At 41.4% G+C, this 17,379-nt stretch overlaps 1 protein-coding gene across 1 annotated transcript; it reads right to left on the bottom strand.

Annotated features, from left to right (window-relative positions):
- Nucleotides 1–1,468: 1,468 nt before the first annotated feature.
- Nucleotides 1,469–17,379, bottom strand: SLC30A4 (solute carrier family 30 member 4). The gene is made up of 7 exons (XM_027888990.1): nucleotides 16,791–17,379; nucleotides 11,825–11,971; nucleotides 6,454–6,607; nucleotides 5,515–5,728; nucleotides 5,139–5,244; nucleotides 4,224–4,358; nucleotides 1,469–3,577 (listed from the first exon to the last, which is right to left on the bottom strand). The coding sequence occupies exons 1-7, from the start codon at nucleotides 17,179–17,181 to the stop codon at nucleotides 3,423–3,425; spliced, it is 1,302 nt and encodes a 433-aa protein (XP_027744791.1). The 5' UTR covers nucleotides 17,182–17,379; the 3' UTR covers nucleotides 1,469–3,422.

Genomic DNA, 17,379 nt, shown 5'->3' with positions numbered 1-17,379 from the left:
CACTCATCAGTTGATGGGTGTCTTCTGGGTTTTTTTGATGTCAGAAAATCACTTTTAAATGCCAGCCTACTGCTTTTCTTAGTCATTCTCCCAGTTGGGAGTGATTCTGCAAAAAATAGCAGATATGTACTGTAGTAAAATAATTGAAGACCAGATTGAGGTATGACATTTTAAATGGTAATTCTGCTGGTATAGAGAGAAATGCTACTGGTATTGAAAAGACTAAATGTCAACACAATTTAAAAAACAAACAAACAAACAAAACAAAACAAAAAACACACACCAAAAAAACCAAACCAAAACAAAAACACCACACAAACCAGCACTAAGCAATTAAAACATTCAGAAACAGAAGAGGTTTCTGTTAATTTTCTTCTTAGGATAAGCACACTTCATAATAGAAGAGTGGGATGTGAGGGTTTGCAGTCTACTCCATATGAAAATGCTGTATTGACTCATATGAGTAGGTTGTCATCAAAACTCTATCTGTGCTTCCAAAAAGGATGGGTGACAACCACAGATTTAGGAAGGAAAAACCTTCTCCCTATGTAGACTTTCAGAGGTGGTAGAATTTTCAACTGGATTTCATCTGTTCAGGCAGCAAGAGCATTGCAGCACAGCTCTGGAAAGCAGGGATACTACTTGTGGAAAGTTTATCTTCCAAGTTTTTTGCTTAGAGAGAAGTCCTGCCAAGTATGTGCATTTTCATTTCAAGCAGAGGATCTGGTAGAAGGAAAATAAGTGTAGGAGTGTGTAAATTATCTTAGCACATGAAATAATCTAGATGTGCTGGACACCTGCTTGGAAAGACTATTTCTAAGCTGATACTTAAAATGATCTTGCAATATCTATAACAAGTTAATGGTTCTTTTATTCTTCATTTTCATTTCATCTTCTGTTGCTTTTTTTCTGAACTTCCAGTCTACAGACCTTGGTAACAAAGGCCCCTCGAGGGTGAATGGAGGGTTTCAAGCATGTTTTGCCAGTTGCTTTATGGTGATCCTTCACCATTGGTTATCAGCTTATATTTTCAAAAGTGTATTTACTGCATGAGAAATAACAAGATTTAAACTGTTCTGACTAAAGAGAGAGACTTAATTAATTCCACATACAGCATCTCCACACTGAGTTGTGTTCAGACATCTCAAAAAAACAGCTGCTCTAAGAATCAAAGATCGCTGTAAGAATTCAAAGATGACGAGACAAAAATACAAATAAATATTTTATAAGACAACGCAAAGTTTAATAATTGATTTAATAAAACCCACAACAAAGCAACACACTTCTGCTTTTTTCTTCAATTAAACAAATGTGTAGTAAATTATTAAAAAACTGCAAATACAATACGTCTACTGTACTTCAACACCTAATTACATCAACTGTAAACCCCAATTTAACTAAAACCCATTTGAGTATTAGTATGTGCAAAACACCTGTTGTTTGTGGTTTGGTTTTTTTTCCCAGTAAGTTTGTAAGGATGGGATGCACATCTTCCATGAACTGTGATATGGCTTCATTAATGACAGTGTTTGTATTGCAGCATTACCCTCCTGTGCACAGGGCTGCTGTGCCTCTGAGCTGCCTGTGCTCCCATGCTGGACTCAAGTATTCCCATTTCTTGCCAGAACAGATACAAACACAATCCAGTGTTACGTGCACTTTGTCCAAATTCCCAATGTGCTGTCACTTTTAACCAATAAAAATTCAGCATGTGACCCCTACCTCCAAAAAGGGAAGAAAAGCAGCCAAGGTTGTTACCACCAATTGCAGGTACAAATCAGCCTGATGAATACGTGAAACTCTAGAAACAGACAACAGCTTAACTATTCACAGCTGAGTATCACAATAGCCAGAACTGGGCGGCGATTTTCCTTTCCGATCCACGCAGGGAACTACTTTTGACCTCAGTGGAAGTTCTGCATAAAGGTCAAAGTCCAGAATAAACAAAAAATATTTGAAGTCAAGTTCTTCCCATCTTCTGAACTTTGCAGGTCGTGTTCTTGCCGCCCTTAACTTCTCCAATGCCAATGACTTCACAAGCAGGTGTAAATCTGAGCTTGGAGGTGCAGGAGAGCTTAGTGTCACGATTTGTATCTTGTGTACATTCAAAGTACAGGGGTTCCACAACAAGGCCCAACAATTCAGCTCTGGGGACTCTGAGGTGTCCAGATGAATGAACATCCTTTCAGATGCCTCATCCCTATCAACACAAAAAGGCCTTTCTGCCACTGTAGGTTGTTATGACATTGTTGTCCAACACCATCAGTTACTGCGCTTGCTTGGATTTTGCTTTATTCATAAGCTGAGTAGTGGGAACTGCTCTTGCAGTGGCATTCCTGCCAGGATACTGCCATGCTGTGCTCAAAGCAAAGGTGGAAGCTCAGAGATCCGTGACTGATGGAATAGTGCATCTCTCAAACTCCTGCTCCCCACTCTCCTTTGGATGCGCATCTCTGACATGTCTGAAGATTGCATTTGAGAACATCTCCACATCAAGCATCACTTCTAAAATCTGACTTTTCTTTTAAAACAAAACAATCATGAAAAAATTATCAATTACAGGACATTTATTAATTACAGTTAGAGTGCATGCTAATCAACTGGCCTTTTAATGTGAATCAAATGACGGGTTTAGACATTCAAGACTATTTATAATAAAGTCATCTTACAAGTCAAAACTTTGTAAAATAAATAACCTGTTTCTAATGTATAAACCCTACTCTAAAATACATTAAGATAACTGATCACTTAAAACACTTTGGGTCCAGTGTTGGGTCTCTAGTTAAATACCACAAGTCTGGGCAAAGATCTTCCTGTCTGGATCTCTGAATGCCCAGATTAAAGCTAACTTTCTGTGTGGGTACAGTAAATTCTGTATTTTGCAGTGTCCCTAAAGGGACAGTTTCCACAAGAATTCCACTAGCACTGTATGCATTCCAGTTTAAGATACTGTATGAAAAGTACTATTGCAAAAATACTGAATAATGAATTTGGGGATCGTGACATATTATGCAACCCTGGCAGGGTCAGCATTAAGAGACTTTTGACTGAAATACTGAATATTTGATGCTCCATTTGGAGTGCAGGTACTCTGTGGTATGTACTGATTAAAGGACAATATTAGACTGTAATTTGTGAGGTATCTGCAGAGCCACGTTGCAGTTTGTAAACAATAATCTGAAAACAGCTTTGTCTCAAAATCATAATAAATTGAATAAATCGGTACAAGGGAGAGAGTAAAACACGTGTTCTGTAGGGCAACCACTGCACTTTCTGCAGCACCAGTTCTCCCTGCTGCATGTCCCATGGTACAAAGCCACATATTCATGGTTACTATTTGAGAATTTTCATTTTGCATTTATTGCTCTCAGTCTTTGACTACAAGGTAAAGAATAAGGCAGCAGTTCCCAAAACATATGGAATTAGGCACTGGAACTCTGACAACTTGCGCAGGTTTTGCTGATTTCTTGTTTGTAACTCTGGAGCTGGACAGAGCACTTGTACATTCCAAAGGTGTTCAGCAGCAGGTGTCGGGCCTTGGACTGAACATCCTCCCATTTAGATGAACTACCAGGAACTGGAAAATAAGGAAAATTATAATAAATTCACTATCTAAGAAACTCGGATAGTCCACCTGTTCTCAAATGTATCACAGTGTTAGCAACTACAATAATCTTTGTTCACACTCATTTGTTAATTCAATGTTGTTCTGTGGTCACTATGTACTCTCCATATATTATTTTACACCTCTAGGTCTATATTCTCTAACTAGATTCAGCTCTTGATAAAGTCGTGTGTGTTAGACACCTTCCCCCAAAAAAACCTCAGCTTTCTTACTAAGAATTAGTATTCATGGCATAGTTAGATGTGTAAATCAGCACATGTTTTGGCAAAACATTTAATTTTCACATGTCAGAATTGTTCCACATTAGAACTTCTCCCTTTCTTTTGCTAGACAAGTGAGGGAACTTCTGAGGAAAAATTGTGTGTTGCTTTTATATCCTTACCCAGAGAATCTGTACTGCATGTTTTGGTATGAATGTATTTTATTTGCACAATTTTCATTCACACCATGTTTTTCTGGGCAAAGAGGTTTTATTCCTCACTGTACAAAACCCCACAATGATACTTCTTGGTTCAACTGAGATAGTATCATGAAGAAGAAGTGGTGGGGTTTTCCTACACTTATATTTAGTTTAGAATTATGCTATACAGCAGCTTACCTAGTTGCAAGTGGACTATGGCAGTTGTTTTTCCTGCAGTGAGAGACCAAACATTTAAATCTTCTATAGAATAAACATCTTCAATTTTCATCAAGTCTTCCTTAATGCGGTCCACGTTTAAATGCCTTGGAACTCCTGTGATTCCAAATAAGAGATAAAATTAATTCTTAATAAAAGTAAAGTCAGCAATAATTCACTTGAGACAGCTAGGAAGGTACAGTTAAAACCTAGAACTTTTTCCCAGCCCTAACATCTTCACTTTCATGAAGTAAGAGCACTAGATCAAGCAGTAAGAGTTGGCAGGTACGCTATGATAAAGCAAAGAATGTTGCTGGCACCTTTCCCTCTACAGGAGATAAAATTCTTTAGCCTATGCTCAGGTTTTTCTTCCCTATTTTATTTCTTCTTTTTAAACCATTCTTTACTTGTAGCTTCCCCTATGGTCACAGCAGAAGCACACGAGTAACACAAAGGCACTTGTGGAAAAGGGGAAGACAGGACAGAGGTGAATCACCTGCCCAGCCTCTTGGCCTAAGCTTGCTTCCTGCTTTTACCCACATCCACACTCGCTCCAGCTTTACCAGTAACTGAAGTGAAAGTGTAGAACTGAGTCTGGGCAAAGGTTCACTTGGTTTAGCTGAGAGACACTGCAGACACACAAGGGATTTCACTTCCCCGTCTCCTGATGGCAAAGTGTGAGCAGAGGTAGGACTTGTGTCATTCTGGCAGAGGTCAAACACACCCAAACACTGCTGCAATTCAGCTGAGCCATAAAGAACAACAGACTAAGCAGCAGCAAGGCAAACAGATCTCCAGGCACAATCCACTCAGAAATTGTGATTGTGATGTCAAAACAGTGCCAGTGTTCTCTGGTATTTGACATGTAAAGTACTGCAGACTGTGCACAGATCTTACCTTCCAGAATAATAACTCCCGTGTCACAGAGAATTCGAACTGTTGTGAAAACCACCAGTATGGAAAATACGTATGTACATATAGGATCAGCAATCTTGTACTCTGGCTGCAAGGGAAACTCCACAGTATTAAAAGATGTATGAAAATAAGCTCACTTACAAAAATGTGACTCAGAAAATGCAGTTAGTTCTAGTTCCAGCTTTTATGAACTTTACTTTGTTTGAATAGTTACAGAATATGTGGTAGAGACAGTTTTGTTTATTTTCCATGAATGTACAAAGCTTATAATAAAATATCACAGCTATTTTTATAAGAACAGGTCCCCCACTGGAGCTAAAAGAATCCCACGCTGCCTCAAGGAGCAGCCGTTCCTTACCTTAAAGCGTATGATGTAGGCAGCCACCAGCACTCCGATGCTTTGCACCAGGTCCCCCAGGGCGTGCACAAACGCTGCTCTCACGGCAAGGCTGCTGTGGCCGTGGCCACTGCCGTGGGCCGTGCTCGGAGAGCTCGACTGAGGTACGTGAGAGTGGGGGTGGGAGTGGGAGTGCGAGTGAAGGTGGCCGGATTGATTCAGCAAAAACCCCATTCTGAAAGGGAAAGAAGAAAAGCACTTCAAGAAACAGGCTTTTAGAGTTGGGTGTGTGGGTGGGTTTTCACAGAATCACAGAATATGCTGACTTGGAAGGGACCCACAAGGATTGTCGAGTCCAACTCTGAGTCCTGCCCAGGACCATCCCCAAGTGTCACCCCATGTGCCCGAGAGCTTTCTCCAAACACACCTTGAGCTCTGGCAGCCTCGATGCTGTGATCGCTGTCCAGGGGAACCTGTTCCAACCACACTCTGTTGCAGAACCTTTTTCTAATATCCAACCTAAACCCCCCAACACAGCTTCAGGCCATTCCCTCAGGCCCTGTCACCGGTCACCACAGGGCAGTGCCTGCCCTTCCTCTTCCCCTCCTGAAGAAGTTGTACCTGCAATGAGGTCTCCTCTCAGTCTCCTCTTCTCCAGGCTGAACAGCCCAAGTGCCCTCAGCTGCCCCTCACATGGCTTCTTCCCCTCAAAGCCCTTCACCATCTTCACTGCCCTCCTTTGAATACTCTCTAATACTTAGTATTTTGTTGCTTTTTTCCCTTTCATTTTAAACCAAATAATTGAAAAAGCAATACTCAGTATAATTTCTTGCCTTATTTATAAAATTTAAGAGGTCCAGCAAAATTACATGCCATGAGAAAGTTACAGGCCATGAGTGAACTGGCAGCTTATTCAGAAATACATTTTTGAGTGTTCATGGAGAGAAGGGGAGATCTTACATTAAGTTCACTGCAACACCGACGGCCGCTGTGATCAGCATGATATCACCATTTATTTCATAGTCCATATGGATGGTTCTTTGAACAGCCTCATACAAGAGGAATGCCATAAGGATATAGACCAGCAGTACACTGATGATGGCTGACAGTACTTCTGCAAAAAGAAAGGAAACAACATTATAAAAATGTGTCACAGATCTATTTCTATGTCCAAATTACAACACGGACAGAGCCTTAATTGTTTTAATCATTTGATGAGTATTATAAAACTGACTATAAACTAACGTGTTTAGCAGTAAATAACACTTGTAAAGTAGGATTAATAAGTGGAGTTTGTTCTAATCAACTCCTCCACACTTCTCTGCCATGAGTATATCCCTCCAATTACGTCTTCTCTGAAAACTTCTGCAGAGGTGATGACCCTGACTCCCTCAGACAACCTGGAACCTTGGCCTAAGAAGCTGCAGTCAAAGGCCCTGTCCAGGGGAGAGGAGGACAGGTGATTTCAAACACCACCAACATACCTACCAATAAGAGAAAGCCTGATTTCAAGTGTCCACAGTATTAAGCTGGACTTAGAAATTACTTTTATATTGTATTTAGGATGGAGAAGAAATTACAAAAACATAAACAAACTGAACAGTACAAACTTGTCAGACATGACAGTCCTAGGCTTCTACACATACACGTTATCTGTTGCAGATTTCAGCTACAAAGGACTGCTGAATGTTAGTATCTCTACTGGTGTGACACAGTGTTTTAACATTATCTAATATTTAACAAATATTCATATTTCAGAAAACTAAGAGCATTATGACCAACATTTTGGTGTAGGAATTTTATCTGACCAGCAGGGACTTTCAAAAGGATATATCTAAATAAAGATAAAATTAGAAAGGTAATAAAAACTCCTAAACATTTGAATGTGCTGCACCTTCCACTGCCACGGACATCTGTGAAAAGTGGTTACAGCTCTCTACAAGGTTCCTGCTGTTCAGAAGTGAGGTAAACAGGTCTGAATATTCTACAGGTCAGGACCTTTGTGCTGTCTGCCACAGTACCCAAGTCACTAAACTGGGCTGGTAACAGCATACATAAACCTGAGGAGGATGAGTCTGCACTACAGTTTTAAGGTTTTACTACAATGAATATAGGTATTCCTAGATGGGTCATGAGATTCCTTTTATCATAATCATGCTTTTACCCTCTAGCTTAAAATTATTACCCTGCTACAGCTGAAATTTAAAAAAAAAAAAAAAAAAAAAGGCAAGATAGCTGACAGAGAAAACACTGGCCCAGTTAACAACTGTCTCAGTTAAAAGCAAGTTAATACAGGGCTTTGCAAAAAGCACTGAGAAAACCTTGATGCTCACTCCATTGTACTGCATGTAAATCTGCAGCCATGCCTGAGTAATCTGTAATCATTATGTGTAATGCTCATGACTGTCACTTGCCAGATGGATCACTGGGACCTCAGACTTTCTGTGTGAACTCAGAGATCAGAGTTAAAATTAATTTACTTGAAATTTTAATGGTTCTTCTTCCCCTTAGGTCCACACATGTTGCCCTGATTTATTCCCCACTAAGGGCAAAATTCTGCTCTTGGCTATAGCACAGCTCTGAGAATACTCATCTGAGAATTGCCTCACTTCTCCCTCCACTTTGAATCTGTCAGCATGTAGTACAGCTTTGATTACTGCAGAAGATGTCACTTCTAACATAGAAGTGGTTTTATTTTATTTATTGCATGCTATCTCAGCATTTTAATATCATCAAAATCACTTGATCCATACACTGAGTTTTTAACATCATTATGGGAGGAGAAACTCACCCCAATGCAATCAGCTGCTGGGTGGCGTGTCAGTGGCTGGACAAGTACCAGCACTACCAGGCAATAAGAAGGCTCTGAAAGGCTCTGTCATAATCTCAGATGATTTCAGAGCAACCTGAAAATCCTGGAAATATCTATGTAAGAGGTAGCCTTCTCCACAAAGTCAGTAGATTATTCAGGGCAACAGCCTTAAAAATACACAATACAATGCTTAGAAGGTTTTCCAGAATGCTTTTTAAAAAACTTTTGAAGCCCTAGCACATTACCATTTACCAGAGAAATAACATATAGTGCTTTTACAATCTAAATCCACGTTTTCTGCAATGGAAACCAGTGTTTTCCTTGCAGGCTCTTTCACAGTCATTGTCATGTCAGCATTGTAGATTTGTGCTGAGATCTTTCACTTCTTGTGAAATGAACTGTGCACTGTCTCAGTGGACTGGCTGATTCTGTCATTACTAACATTGTCTCTGCAGCAATGGAAAAGTGCCAGGTTCCATATCTATGCTTAAATCTGCTCAGTGTCTCGCTGAAAAGGAGGTAGCTACACTTGGTAGTGAAACAGAACTATTTTTGCCTTCAAAGAATATAATCCTTTTTAGACATGGCTGCAATTTCCATTACTTTGTCTTCACTCTTCTAACCCATTCCTGAATCTGTCAGCTTCCCTTTCAGCACGGAGAAAGGAGTAAAACTGAAGATGGAGCATATATAATGTGCATCCAAAGAGAACTCAAACAAATGAAAACTAGTGCTAACTTCCCTCTGGAATTTGACCAGACAACTAATAGGTCTGTTGTCTTTACCAAGCAATGTTTATGGGAACGAGTTTGAAAATTCATCATTCTACACACAAAAACGATAGTGAGTACCAGAAACACTGTTCATTAGGATGTTCTCATGCCTATTGTACTGTGTGGATTATCTTAAACTTAATGTAAAGCAGGTCAGTGATGAGACAGTTCTTGCACATATTCCCAGCTTTAAAAAAATGTTCCACATCTTTTTCTGTGACAGATGCCCAATCTGTACCCTATTTTTAACATTCTGTCATGTTTTAACATCTCTCGCATGAAATTTTAGCTATTGTTGAACTGATACTATTTGCTGACAAGCTTCTCACATATAGGTTATTTGGGAAAATGTGTTACAAGCAAGGATATACCCCAGAAACTGCTTTGTTCCATTGCCAGCATTCACTGGCCCTCAGGCCACGGCATTCAGACTGGGTGCCTAAAGTCAGGCATAGAAATTTCACAAATGGGATTTTAAAAAAAAACCTGTGCGTAGCAATTTTGAACCATCCCATCTTCTGTACTCTGGCAGAGCTTTTACCCACTTCCTCTTCCTCACTGCAGCCACAGAAACCCTCCCTCCATCCCAGCCCTGGGCTCTAGTCCTCCTCCTCCTCCTCCCCCAGTGAGAGCTGCACTGCTGTACTCAGCAGAATGGCTGAGGTAGAAAGGAACACCTGGAATTTGTGCAGTCCTGCTCAGAGCAGGGAAACTACAGCAGGTGGCTCAGGGCTGCCTCCAGTAGGGTTTTGTGTATTTTCAACTGTGGACAATCCACAACCTGTTCTAGTCTTTGATCACCTACTGGCACTGGGCAGCAGAAAAGGAGTAATTGTTGCAGAACTGAGAGGCTGCTCCCTGTAGCTTCTCCTAGGGAGAAGATGGTGGGCAATACAAACTAATTTGATGGGCCAGATCGAGCCCATGGACCACCACCGGATCAGTCCAGCCACTATTCTTCCTGGCAGTAAAACGACAAAAAAAAGATATAGAAAATGAGATGGTAGGAATCCTCAGGGATTTGTGCTTGCAAATTAACTGAAAAGTTAGTGAAAATTTACAGAACTGAGGAAGATTTTAATGGTTAAGTAAGTTTCTTTTATTTTTCTCAAGACAAACTCCTGTTTTAAGCTAGGCCGTGGCACGTTCAATTTATGTGCTATTTGGTTTTAGGAAAGTCACAAAGACATATTAACTACTCATATGATTTTGAAATAGGGTTAAAGTATGTATAAATGCTAGCAAACATCCTTCTGGAGAATACGAGCAAATGCCAGGGGCCTACCTGCAAGGTCAGGTTTCAGTATTAGGGGAGCTCCTCTGGCAAAATTAAAACTTCATGAAAGAAAAGTTTGTAATGGGAAATGCTGGCATTGCTAATGCTTTCTTGCTAAAGCCCCAAAGAGCTTTGCTAGTGTACAGAGTTATGCATTCATGCATTACTGACTAACTGATGACAAATGACAAGGAGTGATGGAGTTGTTGAATTCTACTGCTGTTCTAGCAGCCAAAATAAGAATTGCAAATAATGACTCCACAAGACTGAAATTCCTTGAAAAATGTATGTTGTACAATGTATAGAGCACAGGTAGAAAATGTGACACTAGAAATTATCTATTTCATGAAAATAAAGCTTTGAAGATTTTGATAAAATGCCTACAAGACCTGCAGCTGTATATTGTGAATTATTATATCCAATTCACAACCACATGAAAACACTCTTTATCATCATTACATTTCCAGACATGAAGTACTGAATCCTGAAAATACCCTTCCAAGGTTTAGTACATAATTCTGTTTATCCTTCTTTTTACAGACACTTAAACCAGGCAGAGGTTAAATAACTTGTTCTATTGCAAACCACGGGACATTTTGACCTCAGCTTTGTGTGGTTTGGGGAATGCAAGAGGAATGATGTATGCAACTTCTGGCAGGGCACGGCTCTCTAATAATATGTTCTACATAACTTTTTAGTTCTGGATTAAATTGTCATTTTTCACATTGAATAGGACCTTTTTCCAGTGTCACAATTCTGCTGAAGTCAACAAGACTTCATAAATCCTGGGCACTGGCAATAATCTGTTGTGAACAACAACAGACTGACGTGCAGGGCTCCTGCACCAACAAGCTCCTCAGTGTGTCACAGGAGCAGTGACAGTGGGACAGCAGTGAGTGCAGAGAACCTATCCCTCTTTTGCTCAGCAGCCTCAGTTCCAAAGCACGAAGGTTCACAGGGGCCTGAGCTGATGCAATAGCCCATTAATTATGGATGGGCTGTGAAACACAGCTCTGCAGCCACCCTTGTTCTTGCTCAGAACAACTTCCCTCCTCTGAACCCTTTTTAAACAGTTTAGCCCATAGTTAATTTGTAGGAAGTCACACTTACAATGTGATCACTTATCCAATTCCCCAACTTTCCTTTTAAGACCAAGATGAATCAAGAATTCAGAATTTAACTCTGGTTCTGCCAAGTCCTAGTTCCACAGAGATGAAGAGACTCATCCCACTCCCAGTGAACAAAACTCTGCCATCAAACTTTTAGCCATGGGATTTTTTTATCTATTCCCTTGTGGCAATACTACCTAAGTAGTATATCCACAATGCCAGTGAAAGGGCATTAAGAGTCAGGGTGTTAAAGCAACTCAGGTTTGCTGCTACTTTCTTTCTAGTTACCTTCTAGAATTTGCTGATCTTTGCAGTTGTTGCTTAAAATATTCTTTAATAGCAAAATCTGATATCTACATACCTAAGCGATGAAATCCAAAAGTGAACCTCTTTGTTGGAGATTTTGCAGACAGCCAGAGAGCAAGCAGGGTCAAAATGATACCACTAAGGTCAGTTAGCATGTGAAGTGCATCTGTCATAATTGCTAGACTGTTAGCAACATAGCCACCTGAAAGCAAAATTGGAAAAGTCAGGACACGTGACATTTTTAATTATTCCAGATAACATCCTCTTGGCACGGCTGACAGTTATTTATTTTCAGAACAGTGCATTAAGTGCAGGAGAGCCCGTCTTATAATCACGAAATGTGTGGGGGGGGTTGCTATTACAAGCAAAATGCCACGCAGTAATTTAAAGCTACCATAGTTAAAAGTGCAGTCAAGTGTGCTTTCTATTAAGAGTAACATACAAAGGATTCACCCCTGTTATTCTCACAGAGACTACCTGCCTAATAATGTGTGCAAGATCAGGCCCAAAATAGTTTTGTATCTTTCCTCTATATATCACTGCACATGTGTTTAATCAACTGATCCTTTTATTAAACTACCTCTGTTAAACATTGTGACATTTCAGAACAGGGACAGAAGTCCAAAGACTCAATAAAAAGGAAATTTACCCTGCCCCCTTTCTATTTTTGTTACAATACCTTTTAACCTTCATTATTCCCTGTCCTGGCAGGATTGTGTGAGTTCTGCCAATATCTATTGCAGGCAATGACTTTCAATTGCACAGCACTCTTCTTTGTTATTTATTACCATAATTTTTTTCTTGTAATTATGAGCTGCATTGAGACAAATAACCCGAGATCAAAGGTTAATATCTTCGTTCCAATTCAATTGCTAATGCTACTATTGGATGGTGAGAGATTTGAACAATGCACCTCTCTCTTACGTATCCCTTATCCAAAGGGGAATCAAGGACGGGCTGCATTGTCTTCCATATGCTTGAAGGTAAGCCCATTTTCTCAGAGAAGATCACATCTTCAGTGTCAGCTCAGCTATGATTTGGTTTCTCTTTTTACCTTGAGACTGTCATTCAGCCTGTAAATTGGTACTGAGCAAAGCATGCAGCTGGTGTGCCATTTGTGTGCCATTTGGCAGGCTCGAGGCTCCAACTAACATTTCAAATAAAGCAATCTTCATGTACAATTAAAATTGTCTCAGTGAGGAGGCTGACCACGAGGAAATGGCAAAGAGGAATTCACAACTTTGCTGTTAAGACCAGCCATAAAGCCTGTGTGTGCGTGTGCTGTGGGTGTCTGTATGTGCACATCTGCAGACAGAGCTACTCTCTCCTCCCCAGCCAAACACACACAGTGCGGCTGCTGCTGCAGGGTTGTTGTACTGTGGGTAACTACAAATACACCACATTTCAACCACTTCCCATCCTCCATCCTAAGTCAAAATCTTCTTCCGAATGTCTCCAAAAGGCCATCACAGCTCAAAAACAATGAGTTTTTAAGATTCAGCAATTCAGTGGCTTTTTGAGTAAAATGCATTACGCCTTTCCTTCCTGAATTACTTTGTGTTCTCACATAATTTTAAGAAAAGACTTAGAAAAGTGCAACTCAGCCTCTTTTACAGTCAACAGAAAAGAAACAATAATTTACTTCTAAGGACATTCAGTTCAGCAGTTTACATGTATCATTATTTACAGTATGTGTGTTAATTCATAAGTATTAACTTTGAGAATCACTTCAGTCCAAAGTGAGTCAATTCTATTTCAGACAGCCTCTCACTTTTAAAGCCTTTCAAAATAAAATGATAAAGAAGGAATTCAGGTACTGAAGCTGATCATAATGCAGCATGTGGATTAAGAAAACAAAATTGACATTTATTGAATTCTGAAATCAAAGGTTCTCTGTTCTCAAAAGTTCATTGCTTGGTTAAAGGCACTGCCTAGGAGCTATTTAAACACAATTGGCAACTTAGAAAAAACGACATGTATAACCTTTAGAAATAGCTTGATAGTTCACCACTGTTTCCAGTGACCTGTGAAGGACAGCAGTTCTTCTCATGGACAATCAATTAGAAATCCCTAAACATATCAAAACCCTGTCAGAAAAGCTAACTAGGTTTTGTGGTATGTTTTTCTTTTCTTGATGCGAAACGGTTTCCACAAAGTGTAAGTTGTTACCTGACTGTTCATCAAATTAAACAACAAACACTGAGATGGGCTGGGGTAATGAGCTTGGCTACCCTTTAAAAAAAATATGCCAATCATGATTTCACGAAAAAAGCTGCTGAAATAAGATTTCCTTCATCTTGACATTGGTAACAGACAGCAGAAGGATTTTTACTGAACGAATTAATTCTCTGAGAGGGTCTTCTGTCTTTTTCTCAGAAACTCAAATCTGTCAAAGATCGTAGAAAGAAGTCAGGTAAAATATTCTACATGATCAGAGTTTCCTAAATACCTGAGCTTCAGATCAATTCATAAAGTTCCAAAATTTGAAACCAACCAGACAGAACACATTACAGGGCTGGAGTGAAAGAAATTAAAGAATTAGGGCATTGACCCAGGACTCGAGGGCTCTGTCTTTAGTTACTCTTCTGTTGCTGATTACCTGCCCTATTGACAAGTCATTCAGGTCGAGATCCACAAAGTACAGAGACACCCACGCCCTCCATTTATTCCCTGTGGAAGATGGATGCCTGAATATTTTACGGGTCTGGCCTCAGTGCTCTCTGATTCTGTGCCCTAAGAATGAAATAGGGGTGGCAAAAGCACCTGGGAAGGACGAGGCTTCACTACAGCACTAATGCTCTGTACAGACAAATCTGCCACCCCGACTGTAAGGGAGATGTGACAGTGATGAGAAAGTATCATTGCTCTTAACATCTATTTTTTCTAGAGCTCTCCCTGCACTAGCTATGGAGGAGTCCACAACAGTGGGAATCAGATCCAAAGCCCCAAACAGACACTCTTGGTGACTTCAGCATCAACCTGCCAACAGCACAGACATATTGTCCAGCAAGAGGCCCTTCAGAAGAGCTAAGTTCAGCGTACACCAAAACTCTGGTATTGGTATAAATACAACCAAATAACATCACTCCCATGTTAAAGGGTGTCTACATCTGAGGTACAACACTGTTACTTATCAAATTAACCTGAGCTCATGCTGAACCAAAACCTCAGCCAGAGGAAAAACGTGGAGCCAGGGGGCAAGAGGGGCATTCCGCCAAAAACCCACACCAGGGTTGGCACAAAGCGCCTTATCCATGATAAGCTGGTGTATTGTGGCAGTGTTATTAATGACTAACCACACTGAGATATGCTGAAGGACAAAATCCACTTTTTTTCCATTAACCCACATTCCTGAAATAAGGCCCCAAATAAAATGGTGCAGACACAGGCAGTATTCTGGTCTCTCTCTGACAAACACAACTTTTCTCCTAAGGATTTTTTTTTCCTACATCTGTAGGAAAAATGGCATTATTTATCCTCCAGCAATGGTTTTGCTTCCTATCCATCTCATACAAGTTCGTCTTAAAAACACAATTCAGAGCTGTCCTAGGACAAGCAGCCAAGAGCATGAGCTCACTTCACATGAGCTAACGACCGACCAAATCTCCATAGGTGTGGAGGATGAGGAGGATGTAGGTCCCATATTACTACACCTAACATATCTCTCATAAAAACAGAAAGCTTTTATGATTAGATTTCTTTTTTTCTTTCTTTTTGTGAATTATGGCACATAATTCATCTGATTAGCTCTGATTCAGACTTGAGTGTTGAAATTAAAGCAATTTAAAAGCCATTAATTGCTGCAGAGAGACCTGGCTCAACATACACATCAATGTACTGGCACTGTGTAATGCTGCCCGTGACTCCAAATCAGGGGGCAGCAGATGGGGACATTAAACCTTCTTCAGGAGGCTGAGTCCCACCGAGCAGACACTGCACCGAATGGCATGCATGAACCCAAAAGACCGATAGCAACAAGATACGCATATTGGTACGTGAACAGAGATTAAAAGAGAAATATTAAACTTTGTAAAAATGATTAGACAGCGGCAAAGGGCTAACATTTAACAGCTAATCTATGCATCCCAGGGGCTTTCAGATTTAATTTTATTCCAAGCCCATGCTGCAAGCCTGCAACAAGCCTGGTGGATAAAGCAGTTGTTGTGTACAGACTGCTAGATAATTCACAGGTTCTCCTCCACCTGCACAGCACCTGGTTGTGAGCCCTTAGGAGGGAGCAATAAAAGCTGAACTTGAGCACAAAGCTCATTCTTCTGACCAACAACAATCAGGTGCTTATACAGGCACTCATTTTCAGGTAAAAAACCCACCATACTTCTGCAAGTACTAACAAACAAAACCCACAAATAATTTAATTCAACTACTTGGTACCTCTTACATGTTGTAATGGGAAGTATTAAAATACCTATTACTTTAATTGACTGTGTATGATTTATGTCTGGATGGAGCACATGCTAGTCCAGAGCACAGAACATCAAGAGGTTGTCCAGAGAGTGGTTTCTTCACTGCATTGCTATTGATAGCTCAGGACACGTCTTTTCAGTTCTAAGTAACTGTGTATTGCTGAATCTGGTGTATTTCCCTCTTCCCATATTGCAAACACAGCGAGATTTTATGGAAGTAACTAAACAATACTGAGAACGAAATTGTTCATGCTGCTTCTCCTTTGTTAAAAACACCTTACAAACTTAACAGGAGAAACTTACAAGGAGAAATAAAAAGCCATTAGACGTACAAAAGAATGCATATTTTATGCATATTTAACATATTTGATGACACATTCGGGTAAGGGAAGTTGCAAATATTTTCATTGAAAATACAGGTTGGACTTCATTCCCTCTCACTCTCTGAACGTGCTGCTAAGTTCCCTGATTTCTCTAAAGGACTGATGGTTTTTCTCAGTGAATACTTCAAGGAGTATTTACTGCCAAGGCCGGAGCAGCGTTAACAGGCTGTGAGGCACCGCGCCCAAGGGATGGCACAAAGGGCCCCCGACTCACCTATGAGCTCCCCGGTCATGAAGAGGAGGTAGAGGATGGCAGCGAGCGCCAGCCGCTTCTTCACCTTCCTCTGCTTGCAGCGCTCCCGCCGGCTGCTGCAGCCGCTGCAGGGGTCCGGCCGGCCGGCCCGGGCGCTGCGCAGGGCGATGTCCCGCTCCAGCAGGGACTCGTCGTCGGACGGCAGCCCCGGCGCTGCCCCGTTCACCGGCGTGTCCGGGGCCGCCTCCGAGCCGTCGTCCGCCACCACCACGCGCAGCTTGTTAAACCTGGGGAAGTCCTCGTCCCCCACCTCGTCCGAGAAGTCAAAGGCACTGGAGTCGTTCAGGAACAGCGGGTCCTCGCCCCTCCGCAGCAGGGACTTGATGCTCGCCCAGAGCCCGGCCCCGGCCATCGCGGCGGTGCCCGGAGGGGGCCTCGCCGTGCGCGGCCGACCCGCCGCGGGCGGCTCCGTTGGCGCAGCTGTGCCCTGGCAGGCGGCGCCCGACCGCTCCTCGTCCCGTCAGGGCATGTCCCCTACATCGCCCCGCGGGGCCCTGCGCAGGCCGCCCGGAACGGCGCGGGGCTCCGCCACCCCCGGCGCTCACACCGG

Source organism: Empidonax traillii, unplaced genomic scaffold (assembly GCF_003031625.1).
Source record: "Empidonax traillii isolate 1590-97213 ecotype Southwest subspecies unplaced genomic scaffold, ASM303162v1 scaffold248:size1534464, whole genome shotgun sequence".
In the NCBI taxonomy this organism is placed as follows: Eukaryota; Metazoa; Chordata; class Aves; order Passeriformes; family Tyrannidae; genus Empidonax; species Empidonax traillii.
This window is presented reverse-complemented; position numbering and strand designations above follow the sequence as displayed.